We start from the raw sequence: 21,249 nt of genomic DNA on the forward strand, positions 1-21,249 counted from the left end.
CCAGAAAGTAGCAATGGCTTTACCAACAGTATCCGTGTTGACTTTATGCACTAAAATGTGCTTAGAATAAATGGTCTATATCCATCATCATCAATATATCATCAATATCATCAACATTATCATCATCATCATCGAAAGTAACACCCCAACCCTAATCATCATTGCCGAGTACTCAGAGATTCGTTCCCTACTCACCATGTTATACAATTTCCATACACTGTTTCCTTTGAATCTTACAACAGTAAGAAATGGCTATTATTATCATTCCTGCTTTCTCAGTGGGAACACTGACATGAGCCAGCATGCCCTGGACGAAGCCCTGAGGTGCTAACTCACAACAAAGCCCTGAGGTAGTCTCTCATCTATCCTAAAGACTATGTGAGTTATCAAACGAAAGCTTCCCTTTCAGACACAATCATTAGCAGGCATCCAGGAGCAGAGAGGGCAGGTCGGTTTCTTTTAGACAAACCTAAGGTATTGCTTGCTTTCCTACCACATTGACAGACTTCCCAAGGTTAATGCCACCCCTCCCCCATCACTGCAAATGACTGTACTTTATATAAACCAGATGGACACTGCATGCAAGATACCATATAGGCTCCATGTAGACCCTCTGGATCCCCCCTCCCCCTGACATTTTATGTACAGCTGCCAAATTTCCAATGGTTCACATTTTTGCCAGGTGACTGCCCTTGGGCTCCCAGTATCTTAGGACTAAGTAGAAAGTCCCAACCACTACATAGAATTTCGAGTGTGTTTCTCCCCTCTAAAGTTGACTGACCTCTCCATAACATAGTTAGAACACCTAGGCACAGAACAGACCAGAAGTCTAGTACTCAACACGTGGTACTCTACACAGTGTTTCCCATCCAGCCACATTAGTGCTTTCTGGAAATTTCTCCTGGATTCTTCAAAGAATTGGCATATCTGAGGGGAGACTAGAACAAGCCCTAGAGTAACCCAGAAGGGTCAGACACTGGGGAAGTGCTAGTCTGCTTGCTGTACATGTATGCACTGTTTCCCTATTTTTTTTAAACCATCTTTCCTGGCTCTGAGAGAAGCCCTGGATTCTCTTATGAAGACTTTAGGCCTGGGGTCTTCGAGCACCCAGAGAGCTCCAAACCATTGACCTCTTTTTCCCATCCTTCTCTCCCCTGGGGAGAAGGTCTTCAAATGCTTGGCCAGTCCCAGCCACGGATGGACAAGGAATATTATCACAGGGTACCTGGTGCTGCCTTCTTCCATCTGAGTACCTGTTTCCAGGTCACCTTACATGAATGGCAGAGGATGTAGTTTTTCCACTCACAGTAAAGTGGAGATTTCGTCTTCTAATAAACTTATTGCTGTGTTTTGAGTCTGAAGCGTCCCCCAGAGGTTTATAGTTTGAACATTTGGTCCCCAGCTTGGAGTGCAAGTTTGACGGCTGTGGTGTCTTTAAGGGGTGAGGCCTGGCTGATGGATGTAGGTCACTAGGGGAGGGCTCGGAAGTCCCCCTGTGTCCAGACTGCTTTACTACTTTCTCTCACATGAACACGTCAGTCTCTGTGCTCTTGCCCCATGCAGAAAATCCAGAAACTGTAAGTTAAAAAAAAAAACCAACACTTTCCTTACTCAAGATACCTCTACCATCAACAAGAGAGCACAATACAATTTATCTCAAAAGACCCCAAAGTCAGGCCCAGTGGTACACACCTGTAAGCTTAGCTTTCAGAAGGCAGAGGTCATTGGGAGTTTGAAGTCAGCCCAAAATACATTCTGAGTACATGTACACTGTGAGGATTGAATGATATGCTGCTTGGGAAATGTTCCACAAGATGCCACCATCAACATCATCATCACCATCATCACTACCACCACCATCATCATTATTAGTGGGAGAACTATGATCACCCCTCGAAAAGCTGCACTCAAGGAATGGCTAACTCCCAGGATGGGTTCTTCGAGAAGTGAAGTGTTTCTATTCCTGGGGGAGCTCAGGCTTCAGGTGGGCGATCTCTGACTCATGCCTGTAATTACACCCCACCAGCACCTGCCCTGCTTGTGTCTGGCTCCCTCTTCCACCTGTTCACTCGGGTTCCTCCTAAGGGCTTCTACTTACCCATGCCACTCTGCCCTTTGATCCTGTCTCGGTTTGTCACAGTACCCCATGCCCGAATCAAAGATGTGTTCCCTTGTGAGCTCTCTCCTCCTCAAACACAGAAACTCATCTGCATGTTAGCATGTGTCCCAAGTACCCAGTTGGTGCAGAACATTTCCAGCTTAGCTCATTAAAACCTGTGGTGTTGTTGGGGTTCAACACTAGAACACAGACCCTGCCCCTAGTTAGGGCAGTAGAAATTTTATTAATGTGAGATCAGCAGGAACCCCAGCCCACGGAATGGCATTGTCCACATGCTGAAGGGGTTTTCCTGCCCCAGTTAAACCCTTCTGGAAAGGTTCGAAGAGATATCCGTCTCAAGTTGGATTAAATGAAGCCACAATGGCCCCTGAGTGACAGCTCTTGTTGCTTTGAGGGTCATGGTTTGTGAACTTGCTAGATATGTGTCCCTTTGAACAACTTTCAGCTATCCTGGTCTTTCAGATATCTCCTGTGATATCATGTACATGCATCTGATTTTCATGGTTGCATGCTAATAACATATGGGTGTCTCATGATGTGACATCCTGTATGTATATGTATGTATATCCATATGTTTACATGTATACATAAGGAATGTTCATGCCATGGATCCTGGCTCACCCTGTGTTTTGGATATTATTTGGAGAGGCCTCTATCCCCATGTTACAGAAAAAGAAACTGAGGCCTCAGGAGCAAATTCCTGGCACAAAATATCACAGAAGGTAGTAAGATTGTCAAAACACAGGTCTGTGTGATTCAAAGACCAGACACTTAACTTGCAAGGGCAAGGGCTGGCCACGTAGTAGGACCACAGACTGCCTCTCTGCTTCCCATGCAGAGCAGGATGTGAGAACCTGGGTTCAGCTCTGACCCACTGCTTCTGGGACCCGCCTGCCAGCCTTCCTTCACGCATCATCTCTGGATGTGGACAAGACCAGTAAAGCCTTTCTTTGGGTTGTGAGATTCTCCTCTTTCGGGGGTGGGGGTGGGGAGAACACTCACACCTCTAAAGGGTTGCAAGTCTACCCTTCCCCTCCCTCATTCTCTCATGGAGAGAAGAGCCTTAAGGTGTCATCATGCTGTCCCTGGGTCTAAGGGTCTGAATCACAGACCAGTGCGCATCCCCAACTCTTGACCACCAAGCATTTACGTGGAGTCTTCCTTCAGCTGATCTCTGATGGCGAGCTGGACCCTGCTGGGCTGTTGAGTAGCCAGGGATAGAATGGTCAGTCTCCTGTGCCAAGAGCTTCCCAAGAACATTCTAGAAACACTGGCTCAATTGAGAGGTTCCAGGAAGCCAGAATAAGTCTGGAAGGCTCCGGCTGGGGCATTCAGAGCAATGAGCCCACTAGAAATGGCAAGGGGTTTGGTTTGACAACATTGCAAGAAGCCCTGGAACACATAAGTTGGGATTGGGCTACAGGAAGTAGAGGAAGGGTAGGAAGCAGATGAGAGACATAGGGAGACTGTGGCTCCTTCTACTGACACATCTGCAGCTTACCCAGAATTCTCTCTGTCTACAATGCTTACCCAGCATTCTCTCTGTCTACAATGCTTACCCAGCATCTCCTCTTTCTACAAGCCCACTGTGGCTCCTTCTACTGTGGCTTACCCAGCATCCCCTCTGTCTACAAGCCCACTGTGGCTCCTTCTACTGTGGCTTACCCAGCATCCCCTCTGTCTACAAGCCCTGCCTTTGTCCATCCTTACTCTCAGGATAAAAGTCAGTCTCATACTGAGGTCCAGCAAACCTCGGGGAATATTCTTATTCTCTTTCTCCAGGGCATCCCTCTGCCACTTGATCCCAGAGCCATAGCCAAAGCTCCCGCATCACCAAGCATCCATTCCTCATAGAGTAGCTCATTCTCTAAGCACCCTCACCCTGAGCATCCCTGCTGTTCCTGCCTGGTCCTCCTGACACAGCGCTGCTAGCTCCCGTTTACCTTCCCAGATCAGCTCAGCCACAGCTTCCTCCAGGGAACCCTCCCTGACTCCCCTCCAATCAGAAAGCCATACCCTGCCATGCCCAGTCACAGCCGATTACAAGATATACTACTTACCTGCCTATGCATCCAGCTGCTCCTCTTCCTGCCTGGCTTCTAGGGATCTGAGCAGAGAGCCGTGCCAGGGTTAGCCCACGTTCAGTGACATGACGAAACATGTCATGTCACAGTGGTGTGTTACATAGTAGGTACATGGAGTGGCACATAGTAGGGGCTCCGGACACATATGTAATGGTTTAGTTATTATCAATGGGAGCCTCTGAAAGGAACAAGGTCCTTCCCATTGCAGAGCCCACAAAACAAGTTCCACATCCGGTTGCTAATACTTCTAAGAGGCATTTTTTTAAACAGTGGGGTGAGGAGCAAGGTGTTCAGCTGAAGTCACACAATTGGGTTCAGACACCTTGATACACACCCCTCCCCAGACAAAAAGGCCTGTGAGGAAGGGATTTATCTTTCTTCTTCTTGTGCTTTCCCCAACACCGTCCCAGTGCCCAGCATGGCCATTGGTTCATGGTAGGAAGCTGGTAATATACTTTCTGTATGCAGGCAAGAACCCCACCTTTCTGCTATTTTCTTGGGCCTCGGTCTTCCTGACTTTGAAATGTCTGCATCCATACCCGCACCTATATACTGCAGCGTGATTGCTCAGGGTAAGTAGATACACACAAGCATACATTAGATACACACAAGCATACATTAGATACACACAGCATACATTAGATACACACAAGCATACATTAGATACACACAGCATACATTAGATACACACAGCATACATTAGATACACACAGCATACATTAGATACACACAAGCATACATTAGATACACACAGCATACATTAGATACATACAGCATACATTAGATACACACAAGCATACATACACGTGGTGGTCCTTGCTCAACTGGTCCTGAGTCTGGCCAAGCTGGGCAGCATCCACCTGTACTCTCAGTTTTGAAGATGTGAACCCCAGGCCAACTCAGATTTCCTACCAAGACCTCATCTCAAAAAAGTATACCCCCCCAAAAAAAAATCAAGTATCTTCATTGAGTCCTAGACTGTTTATTTTTTAAATGTCCCTGTTCCTTGTAGGAGACAGACGGATTCTGAAATCCTAACTCGGAGTGAACAAGAGGATGCAGGAGAAACTGGAGATGCGGTTGGGCCCAGCGACTTATTCACGACATCTACTTTGTCTTGGAAGTGAATCTAAGACCTTGCCCATGCCAGGCAAGCATCCAGTTGTAGATCGAGGCTCCCAGCACCCTCCTTACTTCTCTTTAATATTTTTAAACACAGGGTCTCGCTAAATTGCCAGGGCCGGCTTGAAACTCACTGTGCGGCCCAGGCAAGCATAGAGATGGCCATTTGTCTACCTTGGCTGCTCAGGTAGTGACTTGATCAGGCTGACTCAGATTTTGTCATCCGATGAAGAAAATGTCTCATTTACCCAGCAGCTCCCTTGGGGAACTATGTTCCACACAAGCAACTTTTCCTTAGAACTAAAGTTTATCCTATTAAGTAAGCCTCGGAATTACAAGAAAGTTAACCATCTTTGGAGGAGGTTTGGCATGATTCCTCTCTGAGATGCTCAGCTCACACAGGGCGGAGTGGCACCCTGTGCAGACCCACAGTATGTTTGCAGAGATGAAGGGCCTTCCTGGACCCTGTTGTGACCCTGCTCAGGCATTTGCCCATTCTTGTCCCTTTGGTCACACAGTTAAGAAATGCAGAGAGTTGAAGCCTGTTCAGGTCAGCCTGACTATGAAGCCCAAATCTCTCTGTCTCTCTGTCTCTGTGTGTCTCTCTGTGTCTGTCTTTCTCTCTGTCTCTGTGTGTGTCTCTCTGTCTTTCTCTGTGTGTGTGTGTTCACATGTGTGTGTGTATGGGTGCATTGTATGTTCACATGTATGGGTAAGTAGGGATGAGGTATATGATCTCATTCATGGATATATACTTGGAATTTAGAGGTCAACCTTGGGTACCATTCTTCAAGAGCCATTCAACATGTTCTGTGAGACAGAGTGTCTTACTGTGATGTGGAACTTACTGTGATCTAGGCTACCTGGCAAAAAAGGCCAGTTTCCACCTCTCTAGTACTGAGACTACCACACCTGAACCACCACACCTGACCTCCACACCTGGACTACCACACCTGAACCACCACACCTGACCTCCACACCTGGACTACCACACCTGACCTCCACACCTGGACCACCACACTTTGACCTCCACACCTGGATTACCACACCTGGATCTCCACACCTGGACCTCCACACCTGGATCACCACACCTGGACCTCCATATTAGGTCCACCACACCTGGACCACCATACCTGGACTACCACATCATGATTACCACACCTGGCTTTTTTGCAGTGGTTTTGGAGATCAATCTAAGTACTCTTATTTTATGGAGAAACATTTTACTGTCTGCACCATTTCCTCAGCCCCTGGGTGACTTCTCTGCACCTAGGACCTTTCCCTGGTGTCTGGGGATCTCTCTGACTTACCATTCGAAAACTCCGGCAGCTCCTGTCTTGCATCTGAGTCTGAGGCCCACCCTCTTCTCAGCCTCTGCTGAGTTAGCTGGATCCCCCCCCCACCCTTCTCCTTCCTTCTTGTGAAAGGGACACAGTCCTCCTCCCCACCAAGACTAAATTCATTCAGTACTGAGGGTTGAAGAAACACAAGACGAAGTCAACATTTAAAACCCCATTAAGTAGCATGTTGTCTTGTTTGAGATCCCATTTCTACAGTCAGGGTCAAACCCAGACCCATGCAAGCAGGTCATTAAAGAGGCATACTTGGTCATGCCAGTAAGGTGATCCAGTAAGTTGGGCACAGAGGGAAGGTAAGCATTGTCAGCTGCACTGAACAGGTTGAAGCTTTGCACAACTGGAGTCTATTCCTAGCATGCATAGAGAGAGTCTGGGTCACCGCCTGGCCAAGGAAAACCCCAGTGGCTCCCAATTCCATGTTCATGCTAGGACTCTCCGTATTCTAGCCAGCCCATCTTTCTAGTCTGAAAAAGTCACCCTAGCAAAGGACCAATAATTATGGTTGCTCCCACAGTAAGCAGGAGAGTGGCCATGGCTTTTTGAAGACCTACTCTGTGTCATGTATCCATCCTTGGCACCTTACTCCTATCCAGTAAGCTCTGAAACCTGGAGAGGCAGGATGTGTGACTTTCCTCACTTACCTCCGGAAGACACCAAGGTTCAAACTGGGCCACTGACTTGACCACATCAGCACCATCAGGAAGTGACCGGGGTCAGAATCCTCTCCTGACCCCATTTTCTGTTGGAAACTCCAAATCCCACCTAGGAATCCCCTCAGGCAGTGATTCTCTACCTCAGATGCTGAGACAAGTCCTCCATCCCAACAGACACTCCTGGGAGCCCTGGAAACCCACTTTGTAGCAAGTAGTCATCCGATCGATTGACTGGCCCACTAGCTGCTCTTTCAAAGACAGGGGCAGGGTGATCTGATTGGGGGAAATGTCCATTTCCTGATGGGCAGACAATGCTCTATAACTGAGGCATGGGGGGGGGGGATGTGGGCAGAGCTCAGCTGGGGTTCCACCTGCCTTTCCAGGGCTGTCATCTCAGCGTCTGGCTAATCCTGTCAGCCTCACCAGCCATTTCTGTGTGCTAACCCAGGTTCTTCCCATCTGAGCCTCAGGGCAAAGCGGAAGAGCCCAGACACGGGAGATGTTTCTTCTCTTTTCCCGCCTGTCTGACCAAGTGAGGTTAAACCAATTTGTTCCTCTCTTCCTCTTTTTGCATATTAAATCACCTTTCCAAGCAGGCTTCCTGAAAAGGATGCAGGGTGGGGCAAGGATAGGAGGAAACCTTTCTTTCTGTCTGCTCCTGGGATAGAGGTCAGCTCTTCCCGGTTCTCTGACTCGAGGCTTCCCAGATACCATTCTCAGTGTGTCAGGATCCTCCAACCCCCCCAAGGGCCCCCTTACTGTGGAATCCAATTCTGGTTCCCTGTGTGGCTTAGGAGGGTCTGCCACCTCCCTTTCCTCCCTCCCTGCCTTCTTCCTTTTCTCCCTCCCTCGCTCCCTGCCTGCCTTCTTTCTCCCCTCCTTCCTTTTTCCCTCCCTCCCTTCCTTGCTTCCTTCCTTCCTTCCTTCCTATCTTTCTTCTTTGCTTCCTCCCTCATATTCTCTGTTCTCCAACAATTTGACCTCACTGGAACATAACTTTTGATCCTGAAATTGTCAAAACCTTCCAGGAAAGATGTCTGGAAGGGAGGGTGTGGCACCCTAGAAAGATGGAGGGAAAAGCTTTGGTCCAAGGTTACAGCTGAGCCCAGATTCTCACAGTCTGCCCTGCATACTTCAAGGGAAGCAGAACAGGAGGCAGCAGTTGCTCTGTGGCCAGCCCTTGGTCCCCACGGAAGTGTCCAAGGAGTTGGATTAAGGGCATCTGTGTTTGAGTGACAGATATGCCTACCCTGAGAGACTTCTGAGGCTTTGGTTTCCTCATCTGTGACATGTAGTCCCTGCCCACCTTCCAGGTTTGTGGATGAAATGGGAGCACGCTCTTAAAGTGTTTAGCAAAATGCCTGCAATGAGATGAGGCTTCAGTGCCTAATATTACCATCACCATCACCACCATCCTCATCCTCACCATCGCCACTACCACCATCATCACCATACCCGTCATCACTACCATGATTATTACCATGACCCCACCCAATTCCCAATTACATGAATCTCTTTCTTACACGCAACTATAATAGGATTCATATTTCCCCCCTACAGTAATAAAAACTACTGCACATAAGAGATGGTTAATTCCCAGAATTTTTTTTTTTTTTGCAAGAAGTGAAGTGTTTCTATTCATGGAAAAGCGAGTTCAGGCTTCAAGCGGGCGATCTCCAAAACGCATGCTCGTAATTACATCCTGCCAACATCCTGCCTCGTGGACAGCCTCCCAGGCCTCCAGGAACTCCACGGCAGCTGCAGCAGCTGCACCCATGGGTCTCCAGTTTGGTAAGGGTGGAGCAGCGAGCTCCCACACCAACCTAGCTCCTTTCACTTCTCACTTCCCTATCACCTGTGGCTACAGCCATTTTGTAAACCAAGCATTTTTGCAAGCAAGATATTGTATGCCGATGTCTCAGGACACACAGGTAAGGAGTCTGTACAGGGCACACGGAGATCGAAAATGCGGTGAGCGGATCCTGCAATGCAATCGAACTGTAAAAGGGCCAAGGAGCCCCATCTAAGTGCAAATGAGTGACCGCCAGTGTGGAAAGAAAGCAGAGTCAGCTTGTGCCGCCACAGGCAGCCAGGGGACTTGGACGGGGTAGGCATCCAAAGAGCCCAGGAAAGGCAGAACACTTGACTTAGCATCTCAGTGAGGCTGCTGCCCAGCTTACTAAAGAATTGACTAGGGGTTCACGCCTGTGGAGGCTGGTGCTGACCTTAATAGGAGCATATGAATGCTTTGGCTAGCACCAACCTGCCTCTGTGGCAAGGTGTCTAACTCCGGGCTGACCTAGGAGTTTGTTCAAGCACTTGAGACTTTGGCTAGAATGGGGAAAGTCCCAGGCTAATCAGGGCACTAACAGCTATAATCATTCAGTAATTATGGGGTTGGAAACTCTCGTAAGTAAGTCATCTTAAAACCTTAAGGTGGAAATATTGCCAGCAGAGCATGAAGGTTTGGTAATGCATCTGCGGTACTGCTGGGTAAATGACTAACCGCAGACATGCCGAACCTGGATAGTGTAGGGAGCGGTTCATTTATTCTGCAAACCTGTTTCTCTAAACCAGTGACAAAGGTGTCTCTCTATCTGACAGTGTGTACAGACTTTTTCTGTTGTCACTCCTAGGCCACACACACAGAATCACCACACCACTGAGAGCTAGGTGCCCTGGTGCTAAAGCCTGGTGTGGCAGCTAAAACAAGCAGGATTAGTTTAAATGTTATATCTCTATTGGTGGCTTGGGATAATTTCGTCTTCTTTATAAAAGTTACTATTATGTGCATGTGTATATGTGCGTGTGTGTGCGCATGTGTGCAGGTCGCTCAGAGGACACAAGAGGGTGTCTGATCTGGTGAGCAGCCTAATGGGGAAGCTGAAACTTGAATTCAGGTCCTTTGAAAGAGCATCAAGCATTCTTCCCCACAGAGACATCTCTCTAATCCCAGCCCTATCTTTATCACAATAGTAGTGGCCCCGACAGAAAGAAAAGTGCATTTTGGCTCCAATTTTCTTTTCCTACCACGAGAGCCACTCAGAATGCTCTTGTGTAAATGACGGTTCACCTACAAGAAGTTGGGTGAAGCCAGATGTGGTGGCACACATCTGTAAGCCTAGAAATGGGGAGTCTGAGGCAGGAGGATGACATAGGTTAGAGGTCAGCCTGGTCTGTCTAGCTGAGTTGTAGGCTGGCCTGAGCTACACTGAGACAAAGACAGAGAGACAGAGAGGGGAAGCTAGAAAGGTTTCTGGTGAATGAGACCTCAGGGCTTCAGACCCCTATGGAAGGAGCTCTGAGTGGGGTGGGACACAGACAACCAAAAGCCGGGAAACCCACTGCAGTAGCGAACCCTGGCAGCTGAGTCTGCATGGATGAGACAATGCGGACGAGTGCTGACATCCGGCCTCGCTGCACGCAGCTCCCTTCCACACTCCTGAACCGATTAGATGAAACTGCCTCGATTTAGATAACTGGAAATTGCTTTCTGAGCCTTAATTTCCTATTAGCTCATTAATCTCTCTATTCAGACTCCCAACAAGACAGCTGATGATAATTCCAGAGGAAGTGGGCACTTAAGAGGAGAGCTGGGGGGGGGGAAGGGGCTAGGCATGAAGGAGACATATCTGGCTTCCTGGTGGAGGGCTATCCCAACATTAATTTGCAAAGGCAGCAGCGGTGCCAGCTTTCACTAATTAGAGCTCATAACAGGCCAGGTAAGGGTAGAGTGTGCGATCTAGTGGCCAATTACGTCGTCATTTTCTTTTTAACAGTTTTAGTAGGGACTTCTCTCACTGCAGTGGCAAAACACCAGCAAAAGCAAACTTGGGGGAGAAAGGATTAAGTTCGGCTCACTTTTTGAGAGTGTGGTCCATCTCGGAGGGGAAGGCATGGAGGCAGGGGAATGAGGCGGCAGCCGCATGCCCCCTATAGTCAGGAATCTGAGATAAGCACCACTGTTCACTTTTTCCCATGATTCCACGTGGGAGCCCCGCCCATGGGATGAGGCATCCAACAGGTAGGATAGCTCTTCCGGTCGCAACGGATATAATGTGGAAACTTCAGACACTCCCGGAGGCATGCTTTCTGGAGAGTCTAGGTCCTCTCAAGTTGATGATCTACAGTAAACATCTCCTGAGGTAAATGCCACGGAGCCATTTTAGAGAGAAGAAAATGGAGGCACAGAACCGATCACATGATAAGCATGAGGTAGCATCAGGAGTCAGAGGCATGTCCCACCAATGAGGGGAGGGGGCTTTATCCATTTTATCCCCTGTCGTTGCTTCAAGTGCCTGGGAGCCCCCTTAATATGTTTTGTTAATGTTTAACACCCTTAATCCAAAAAAATCTGGAATCCAGAATAGCTTCCGACTTGACTGTTTCTGAGCACCCATGGGACCACAGGTGGAGCACTATCTAGGCCTAACCTCAGAGCTAAAATATGAGCTCATCAAAAATACTATGCAAATGAAGTTCAGGTTTAGGGTTTAGACTTGGCCCTCATCTCCCAAACATCTCAGATATGCAAACATTTGCATTATGCAGACATTCCAAAGTCAGAACACATCTCAAACCTAAAACCACTTTGGTCCCAAGAAGTACAGATGAGGGTTTCTAACCCTGTGATACTAAGTATCCAGCTGGTAATGCTAGCAAGTGACTAATTAAGTGCTCTTACCCGTTTCTGTAAGAAGTGACCTCCAACCTCCTCCTCCACTCGGGCACATTTCTCTGCTGAGTCTTATCTTAAGTCCTTGACCATGAACCCTGCACACTGCCTGCTCCTGTTCCTCATCTGACCCTCCTAGAAGCCATTCAATATGTCCTCATTTTTCCCAATCCTTGAAAAACACTTGCAAACAAATGTCTACCCTCTCACCTTAACTGATGCTCCCTGGGACTTTCTCCATAGAATGAGTTTCAACTGACAGCCTCAGTGCACATACATAAGTATATCATGGACCTGGATCTTGTTTCTGATGTAGCTGACAAAGGTATAATATGGTTTGGAAAAGAACATGCCAGAACACCAGAGCAGCTGCAGCAGCTACTGTTACTATTACCTTTAAATGGCTGAGCACATTGGTAAAGTCATGGGTACCATCCAACCAAAATTGATATGAGTTCTGACCCACTCCTCCATGTTCCAGGAGCTATTTTGCACAAGGTGGAGTGGGGGGGGGTTGTTCCTTGATAACAGTGCGAGTTGAGGACATTCCAATGACTCCCTCCAGTTGTCCAGTGGTGGGCGCCAATATCATGTATGCTCTTCAGAGGAGAAAAAAGCCAAGATTATCGGCCTCTTAAGAGTTCAAGCAGAGATGGGACCCAACTTTAGTATTGGTGGCTTCTAGAATCTCAGCCCTCTCTCCTGTCCCAGCTCCCTCTCTAAACCCTTGGCAGGGTCTTGGGCTTTGCTCATTACTCCTAGAACAGAAGGCAGGGAGGAAATGCTGTCTCTGGGTCCCACCTCTAGTGCTGAAAATTGAAAAGGCTTGAGAAGTGTTCAGCCTCACTGACTCCTGGCTGTGTCCCTGTCACCTAATTACTTGACTTCAAAGCCTCCGCACAGCAGGTGTGAGGATGTGAAAGCCCTTTCTCCACAGGCCACAGCATGAGTTGATACAGTCAAGCAGTCAAGATGAGTCTCTAAGGCAACAGGTGTACCTCAGAGACCAGGCAGCCTCAGAGCCAGACAGGGGCACCTGCCCCTGTGCGTGCATCCCAGAGTCATAAAGCTGAGGGGCCACCAGAGAGCCTGGGATCACAGAGGACATTGGCTCAGAATGTTAATATATAGCAATTACTGTCCCAACCACTCTAAGACCATGGAACTAAAGGATCCCCCGGAGCTGAAAATAATTAATCCTCTCTATGGCTCAGGCTATCAGGGAGCTCATCCTGGCTGACTTACTCAGATGAAGCCACCAAACAGGCATTTTGCAAGATACCTGGGAGAGAGAAGGGGAGGGGTAGAGACTGACTCAGTATAGTGTCTCCTATCAGTTAAATTGTCTGCTTTGTACTGTTGAACCTGAGGAACTAGTGAATACATGTGTACAAATATATGCAAAGGGATACATAATATGTGCACACACGCAAACCACAGGGCTGGAGCCATGATGTCCACTGTCCTCATAAATAAAAAGGTCTTATCGGACCACACCCATGACCATAACTATTTCTGAATTGTCTGTGGCTGCTTGTAAGACACAGGAGTCAGTTTCTGAGCAGCTGTAAGGGACACACTGAAGCCCTGGAGGTCCCTTGGGGTTTAAAATATTTACTACAGAACAACTAGAAGAAAAGCTTGCTGGACCTACCGATCAGTAACACTGTGTCACTTTTGCTGTGACAGGAGTCCTGGGGGACTGTACCTCGGGAGACATAGGCCACCATGGTGGGAAAGCCTGGTGGTGGGAGCATGAGGTTCTGCCATAGCGGTAATGAAAAAACAGAGACTTCTGGGTAGGAAGGGAGCCAGCCTAGGACAACGAACTTTTATTCCTATAGCCCAGCCTCTGCAGTTTGACCTCATGTTCAACAGGATCATCAGATTCCCCAAATATCATCTGGGAGCCAAGCATCCAGTCACATGAGGCTGTGGAAAACACTTCATAGAGGACCTACGTGTGCGTGGGAGCCCCTACCTGCCCCACACATGGTGCTAGCCACCCTCACCCCCACCTCCTCTCAGCTCCGGCCTCCCTCAGAACTGTTCTCGATACCCTACGCAAGCACACAGCTCCACCTGGGACCTTTCTGAAATACAAAGTGAGGCAAACGTCTCTTCGGAGTCAAGAGCTCATACTGGCTGGACAGTGCCCACGTCCAGAGCATCCCCGCACTGGCTGGCATCTGGTAGAAAAACGCCCCTTAAAGGAAAAGTACTCACTTGCAGTTTTTACACTTGAGGCCAAAAAGCATCCCTTTCCCGCAGACAGTGCATGTCTGAGACATCCAGTACTTGGTGGAAAACCTGTGGGAAAGAAACAAGAAAGGTCAAAGGTGAGGCAGTGGCCACACCCCTGGCAGAATGCACCCCTAAAATGGGAAGCCTATAAACCCTGGATTCCAGCCTTGTTTGTTCCAAGACCTGTGGGAATTGAGTTCAATCAAGTTGCTCAAACCATGAAGCCTCAGTTTTCTTGCCTGTAAAGTGGGGGTAAAGGTGATGGTGTATTGAAGGGTGTTGTAGCATCTGGTACATGGTAATGCTCAAAAGAACTGGGCTGTGACCATGATTATCTTGAGTGTTCTGTACAGTCAGTGATTCACTCAACAAACACACTGCAGTTGGTCTACTCATGGCAGGTCCAGTTAAAGAAAGCAATGGACCCTCCAAATCCAGTAGTAGCAGAGCATCCCCCCACCCCGACCCCGACCCCAACAAAGAAAAAGCCTTTTCTAACCATTCCCCATCTTCTCCTAGTCACTGACACCTGCTGCAAACAGTTTGGAAACCCCAACACATCACGGTTGCTCAGCAATTTGGGTTGGGAGTCGTTAGATTAACTCACAGATCACCCGCTCCGGGCACTGTGGTGTGCTTTCTGCCTTGAAACAGGAGGTGAGGCTGGACCAGGCAAAAGCACTGAAGGTTCCCAGGTCACAGTTAATTTTCCATTTTCAATTTGCGCCCCCGTCGGCAGCAGTTGTGGCTAATCTCCACTGCCTCCTCCGAGTGTCAAAGGGGAAACCTGGACGCAGTTACATAACTCAGACACAGGGAACTTTGAGCGGGGGAGTCTGCCTCCTTCCGCTGCCCCCTCTTGTGGGATCTGGGTCAGACCTCCAAACACAGTGAGCCGTCAGCAGCCTGATGCTGCCACGGCTAAGCAAACATTCACAGCGGAGATGCTGTCTGGCTGGTGCTCCCTCTCCAGCTTTGGACGTGGGCTTGACTAAGCCCCTTTGGGTCTTAGCAGGGTTTAGCAGGTCTATTCTGCACACTGGGGTGGCCCAGGAGAGGGGATGGCAAAAGACCAGCTCACTGGGTAGCGGCACAGGAAGGGGGGAAGGTGTGAGGGCCTGTAGACTGTTTTCTTTCCCCTCCAGCCTTGTCCTGCCTCCCTGGGTGGGCGTCCTCTGCTATCTGGTTCCTGCTGTGATAATTCTAAGGACAGAGTGAGATGTTTTATGTGTTTTGCCGCTAGTGGTGTGTTTTATGAGACTGGGTTTTATTACGAAGCCCAGGCTATTCTTGAACTCTTGACCCTGGGCCTCACCCCCTCTGTGTGCTTAGGCTGCTAGCGTGTATGTACCGTTTACACCCGGCCACACGAGGAATGGGGTGTGAATGTCATTTCTTTACCAGACCGGGAGACTCTCCTTCCTGGCATCTAGCCAGGGAGGGTGGTAATTTGGGATGAGGCTGAGGAGCTGGTGGTCCCCAGGAGGCCCTCACCTTGCCAGGAAGCCAACTTTGAGGCCCACGTTGGCCAGCCTGCCTGACTCCCCTATATGTCAGGGTCTGAAGCAGGGCAGCGCCATGTTCTGATAAAATGGTGAGAAAGTCCAGGGGTGGATGCCAACCAGGCGAGGCTGAGGTGAGAGTGTCACCAGCCAGGGGTGTGGCTGAGCAACAGGCGTGACCAATCTGGAGGGGTGGCTGAGCCAGAGACGTGGTTAATTCAGAGGTGGAAATAAACCACAGCAGCAAGCAACCCAGGAGTCAGCTGAAGGGGGAATCATGGCCAGTGCAAGGTGGAGCTGAGCCAGAAAACATTTTACAAGGTCCTCGTCTTCCCTCCCCTTTGCTCCCCAGCTCAGCCCCTAACCACTGCTCCACCTGGTCACCGACGGGACCATCACCATTTCTCACAGCCACACCAAGGTCTCCCTGTCCCGAGTGCTGACATTTTTCTGTAAGAGCTGTTGATGAGTCGCTAGAGTGCTCGGTCCAGCCTGGCCCCAGGCTGAGGCTGTGTGTCTGTGTTGGTACCTGGTGTTTCTCCCCTTAGGCCTCTGACAGACCTCTGGGGCCTGTCATGGTCTGTTGGCAGACCCTTCGCTAACTGTCAAGCTTCTCAGGGACACAGACCTATGTCCCACGGTGTTGATTGACAATGGTACTCGGTCCTGTGACACTGCCACTAGCCTTCTGCATGTTGGAAGGAAGGCTCCATGAAGGAGCAAACAGGGGCACAGCTAGCTGCCTGGCCACAGAAACTCACCAACGGTATCTCAGATCTCACGGGCTGACCATATTTAATTAGCTTTCAGTCCCTGTCCTTATCCGCCAAGGCCTCAGTTTCCTCTCAGCAATGAGCTTCTCCATCCCCGCCTGACTTTCCCTCTCCTCACCCTGACTCTGTGAGGAGTCGGAGCAATGTGTAGAAAGCTCAATTTGGAAGGAGAGTCACAAAGATGTTGGAAACAAATTCCAGGGCTCGGGGTATCCGAGAAAGCCTCTCCCATTCGCCTGTTGGCCTGCCTGCTGTGCTGGGCTAACCTTTAGCACTGAGTTCAGCTGGCCACCTTGAACGTTGTGAGTAGAGAGGCTGCACTGTGGAGCCTGAGGTACTTATTAATATCAGCGAGCTGTGTGCACAGTGCACAACGTCATCTTATTTATAAGGATGTAAGAACTTACGGGGTTTGGCTTAATTCTTACAAGAAAATAAAGTGTCTTCTCCAACTGATTTGATGTCACACTCTCTGTGCCTGCCAGACCTGTTTCATGTTCCAGTTTAATGTTCTGTCTTTGAAGATCTCCACTGTGGTATCCCAGGGTCCTGATTTATTTCTCTCAGTGTATGACACACACTTTTTAATAATGAAAATATCAGACTGAACAGGAGGTCCCCAATGGAGGAGCTAGAGAAAGGACTGAAGGAGCTGAAAAGGCTTGCAACCCCATGGGAGGAACAATATCAACCAACCAAACCCTCCAGAACTCCCAGGGACTAAAACACCAACCAATGAGCACACATGGAGAGACCCATGGCTCCAGTTGCTATGATAGCATTGTCTGCCATCAATGGGAGGAGAGACCTTTGGTCCAGTGAAGGCACATTTTCCCAGTGTAGGGAATGCCAAGGCGCTGAGGTGGAGAGGGTGGTTGCAAAAGGAAGAACCTTCATGGAAGCAAGGGGAGGGGAATGGGAGTGGAGGGAAAGGGGATAACATTTGAAATGTGAATACAAAAACTATCCAATAAAAATGAAAAAAGAAAAAGAAAAATACCGCCTGAATAAAAATGGAGCCCAGAGAGGTTAAATGATTTCTCGGGGCTGCAGAGCTTTACCAGGAGGGATTAGAACCAGGGTCAGCCTGACTATAGAGCCTCTGCTTTTAGCTGCCTGCTGCGGATTTGACAAAGGCAAGGCTGTGAGGCACATGTTTTGGTCCATCAAAAGGCAGGGCCTGACGGTGTGAGTGCCAGGGACGGACACGTTACTGGCACCCACAGGAATCAGCCCCCTTTGCCACCATCAGCCTCCTACCTACCTGTGCTTGATGGAATTGCCAAGGTCTCTCCGTGGGATCTGTGGCGACCATCGAGGCACAGAGAGCGTGTCTGTGGAGACAAGAACAGACGGGAAGGTCAAAGGCTCAGCCATCTTTGCCTAGACCATGGGAATAAAAAGGAGCCCCAACCTCACTGGCCTCAGAAAGGTTTCTGGGTTGCTTCGGGCTGCAGAGCCATAGCAGGTGGAGCACCAGTTTGGGCAGGTGGAGCACCAGTTTAGGTCATGAGCTCAGCTCACAGGATGCTCCCCTGCTGGACAGGTGGAGCACCAGTTTGGGCAGGTGGAGCACCAGTTTGGGCAGGTGGAGCATCAGTTTAGGTCATGAGCTCGGCTCACAGGAGGCTCCACAGGCTGAGGAGGCAGCACATGCCTTCAAATATGTTAGCCGAGGTAGGGCATGTGGAAGCATACTAGTTGGTATAGTGCTCAGGCTGAGGCAGAAGGATCGTGAGTTCAAGGTCATTCTGTGCTACACAGTAATAAAAGCAAAGAAGAAAGGAAGAAGGAAGCTGTATGTGTGAGATGGAGGACGAAACTCAGTGATGGATGAAAGCTTTGCCAGCAAACCGGAACACCTGAGTTTGATGGCCAGGTCCCACAATAGTGGAAGGTGAGAGAGGTCTCGCCTCTGCACGCGTGCGCACACACACACACACAAAACTGATTATTAATTAATTAATTATATGCTATTTCTTTAAAGATCTTGATTATAACAAGAAAGTTCTAGGTGTTCTGAAATGTTGAGCCCCCACCCCCACAACACCCTCATTGCCTCCCCTTCCCCGACCCCAGCACCAGCCTCCTGGAAGTCCTTGGCAGGCAGCAGACATAAAACAGCCCTGGACAGACAGGGAGAGAGGCGAGTGGCCAACCCCACGCCAGCACCCACTTCTCAGCCAGATGGATGGAGCCTTCAGGGAGCCTCAGGGCTGCAGGTGCAGGGTTCATTTCTCATAGCCATTGGACTGTTGCTCTCACCGGGAGAGCTGGGCATGTCAGAACACATCGGGAGCATTTAACTCCAGCCTACTCTCTCTTCCAGCTAGTGACGGTCCGGGCTATCTGAAAGCTGTTTCCAGAGACCTCTGTGCTGCCCTTGAAAAGCTGGGACCCTTTTTTAGCAAGGGCTGATGTTTTTCCAAGCCCCAAATGCTAAAGAAAACTGAAGGAAGAGGCAGGCTGATAAGTCCATAAGACCCACGGCCTGCACGGTGTCTAGCTAAAGCTCAACGCCCGTTTTACCGCTCAGTTCCATTCCTGGGGGAGAGAAAAAGGGAAAACAATGTTCTTTAAGAATATTTCTCCGCGGCAATCTCTTTTTTCAGAAGGACACCAGATATGGGAGGAAAGATACTACCCATTAATGCTGAAAGGCTGGACAGGGAAAGGTCAGCCTCCTGGGAGCCATCTACAAAATGGGAAGTACTGAATGAGAGTCCACTCATGGGCCATTAGTGGTGCTTGACTAGAGTTCAGTCGAGAGAGATTGAGAGAAAGGGTTCTGAGATTGATTAGTAATGTCTTCCCTGAGTGAGGAAGGAGGCAGACCTTACAAGTTTTATATATACTTAATTCCTCTACAAAAAGCAATAACCAAATCTTCATCTTTGCATTTACCTCAGAGCAAAGTGCTTGGGGCTAAGTATGTTATTAGCACATGTTTAACGAACCCAAGAAAGAGTTTGTTGAACACTTACTATGTGCCAAGAAATCCTCTGTGTACTTCATAGCCAGAAGCTATGCCTCCTCACACCCAGTGCCGTAGTTATTCCCATTGTTCTAAGGAAGGCAAAGGGGTCAAGTAGCTGTACTGGTCTGGCCAAGGTCATGGACACAGCACACAGCGGGTACCAGCAGAAGCAAGTGTAAATGTTCAGAAAGCCTCCCTAAAAGGACTGAGAGGATGGCTCTGTGGGTAAAGTGCAAGCATGAGGACCTGAGTTCAGATGCCCAGGCCCCATGTCAAAGAGCTCGGAACAGTCACAAACATGTATCTATCTAAGCCCAGTGCACACACTCTTGCACACACATACACACATATGCCTGTACAAACACAAGCACAGGCACACACACAGGGACATGAATCCACACTTACAGACAGACAGACACAAGCACAGGTACAGATACAGACACATGTGTGTGCACAGACATAGACACACACATATGCATTCACAGACACAGGCACAAGCACAGGCACACAGAGACATGTAGACACACACTCACAGACAGACACACACATGTCCAGACTCAAGTATAGGAACAGACACACACACGAAGACACATACACATATTCGTGCACAAGACATAGGCCTGAGACAAAGACAAAGACACATGCACACACACACACACACACACACACACACACACACACACACTCACAGACAGACAGGCACAGTACAGACATACATATACACATATGCATGCATGTACAGACATAGGCACAGACACACAGATACACACATATTCATGTACACACATGGGTGGTTTACACACAAATAAACACATATCAACACAAGCACACACACAAATACACATGCACACACACTCACAGACAGACAGACACAGGTACATCCACACATATGTGTGCACACATAGGCACAGGCACAGACTCTCTCTCTCTCTCTCTCTCTCTCTCTCTCTCTCTCTCTCTCTCTCTCTCTCTCTCTGGAATATTTGGGGATTTCAGAAAGCACTCTGAAGGTGTCACTCTGCATATACTACATAGGTGAGAAATCCCTCCACACACCCTCAACAAGCAAAGCGCCCAGAGTATCGTTTGCATCAAGGTTCAGACTCCTGATCTGGAAGTTTCTGTAACTGCCTGCCCTGAAAAGATGAAGCATGCTCGGATGACAGTCCCAGCTCCGGCGGGCACAGGACGAGTCATCTAAGGCTATGAGCAGCTCCCATTAGCTCCGTGTGGTACTTAGTCCCCATCCGGCCCCTTTGCTCAGGGCAGACACAATTAAGCTCCTGGGCTGGCTTTCACTTTGCAGGCTGGGCTGGCGGGGAGGGGGGCTGGAGGGGGTGCATCCTGTCAACTGCATTAAGCAGAGAGGCCTCATTAGTTGGGAGCCTTCACTCTCCGGGCTTGGCTTCTGTCTGTGGGCGTGAGACTGAACTCCAAGAGCCTCTCTCTTGCTTCCTTTGTTTGGGTTTCATTACACTTGCCAACAGGAGCCTGGGAGCACAGGGGGAACGGCTGGAAGGGGAAAGGGAAGAAAGACAAAAAACACGATCCCGTGGAAACAGAGGCCTTAGCATAACAGGAAAGGCAAATAACATTACGGCAATTAAACCGATCTAGAAACTTCTGCTTAACAACCAAAGTGTCTATTAAGATGTCTCCGTAGCTGGCGGAAGCCGCTTTCCCACCCTAATGTTCTGATAACAAGGCAGAGTCTTGCTCAGCGCTGCTGTCTTCATTCTCAG

At 49.0% G+C, this 21,249-nt stretch overlaps 1 protein-coding gene across 1 annotated transcript in view; it reads right to left on the reverse strand.

Annotated features, from left to right (window-relative positions):
- The window catches only part of KSR2 (kinase suppressor of ras 2), a gene marked incomplete at both ends in the record, with an annotated part of 327,481 nt that overhangs the window by 77,933 nt on the left and 228,299 nt on the right, over positions 1-21,249 (reverse strand). The window contains 2 exons of the mRNA XM_080941337.1: positions 14,238-14,321; positions 17,795-17,864. Of these exons, the coding sequence (XP_080797463.1) occupies positions 14,238-14,321; positions 17,795-17,864 (154 nt within the window). The remainder of the gene's footprint in view (positions 1-14,237; positions 14,322-17,794; positions 17,865-21,249) is intronic.

This window comes from Micromys minutus, assembly GCF_963924665.1.
Source record: "Micromys minutus genome assembly, chromosome: 29".
NCBI classification, from domain to species: domain Eukaryota; kingdom Metazoa; phylum Chordata; class Mammalia; order Rodentia; family Muridae; genus Micromys; species Micromys minutus.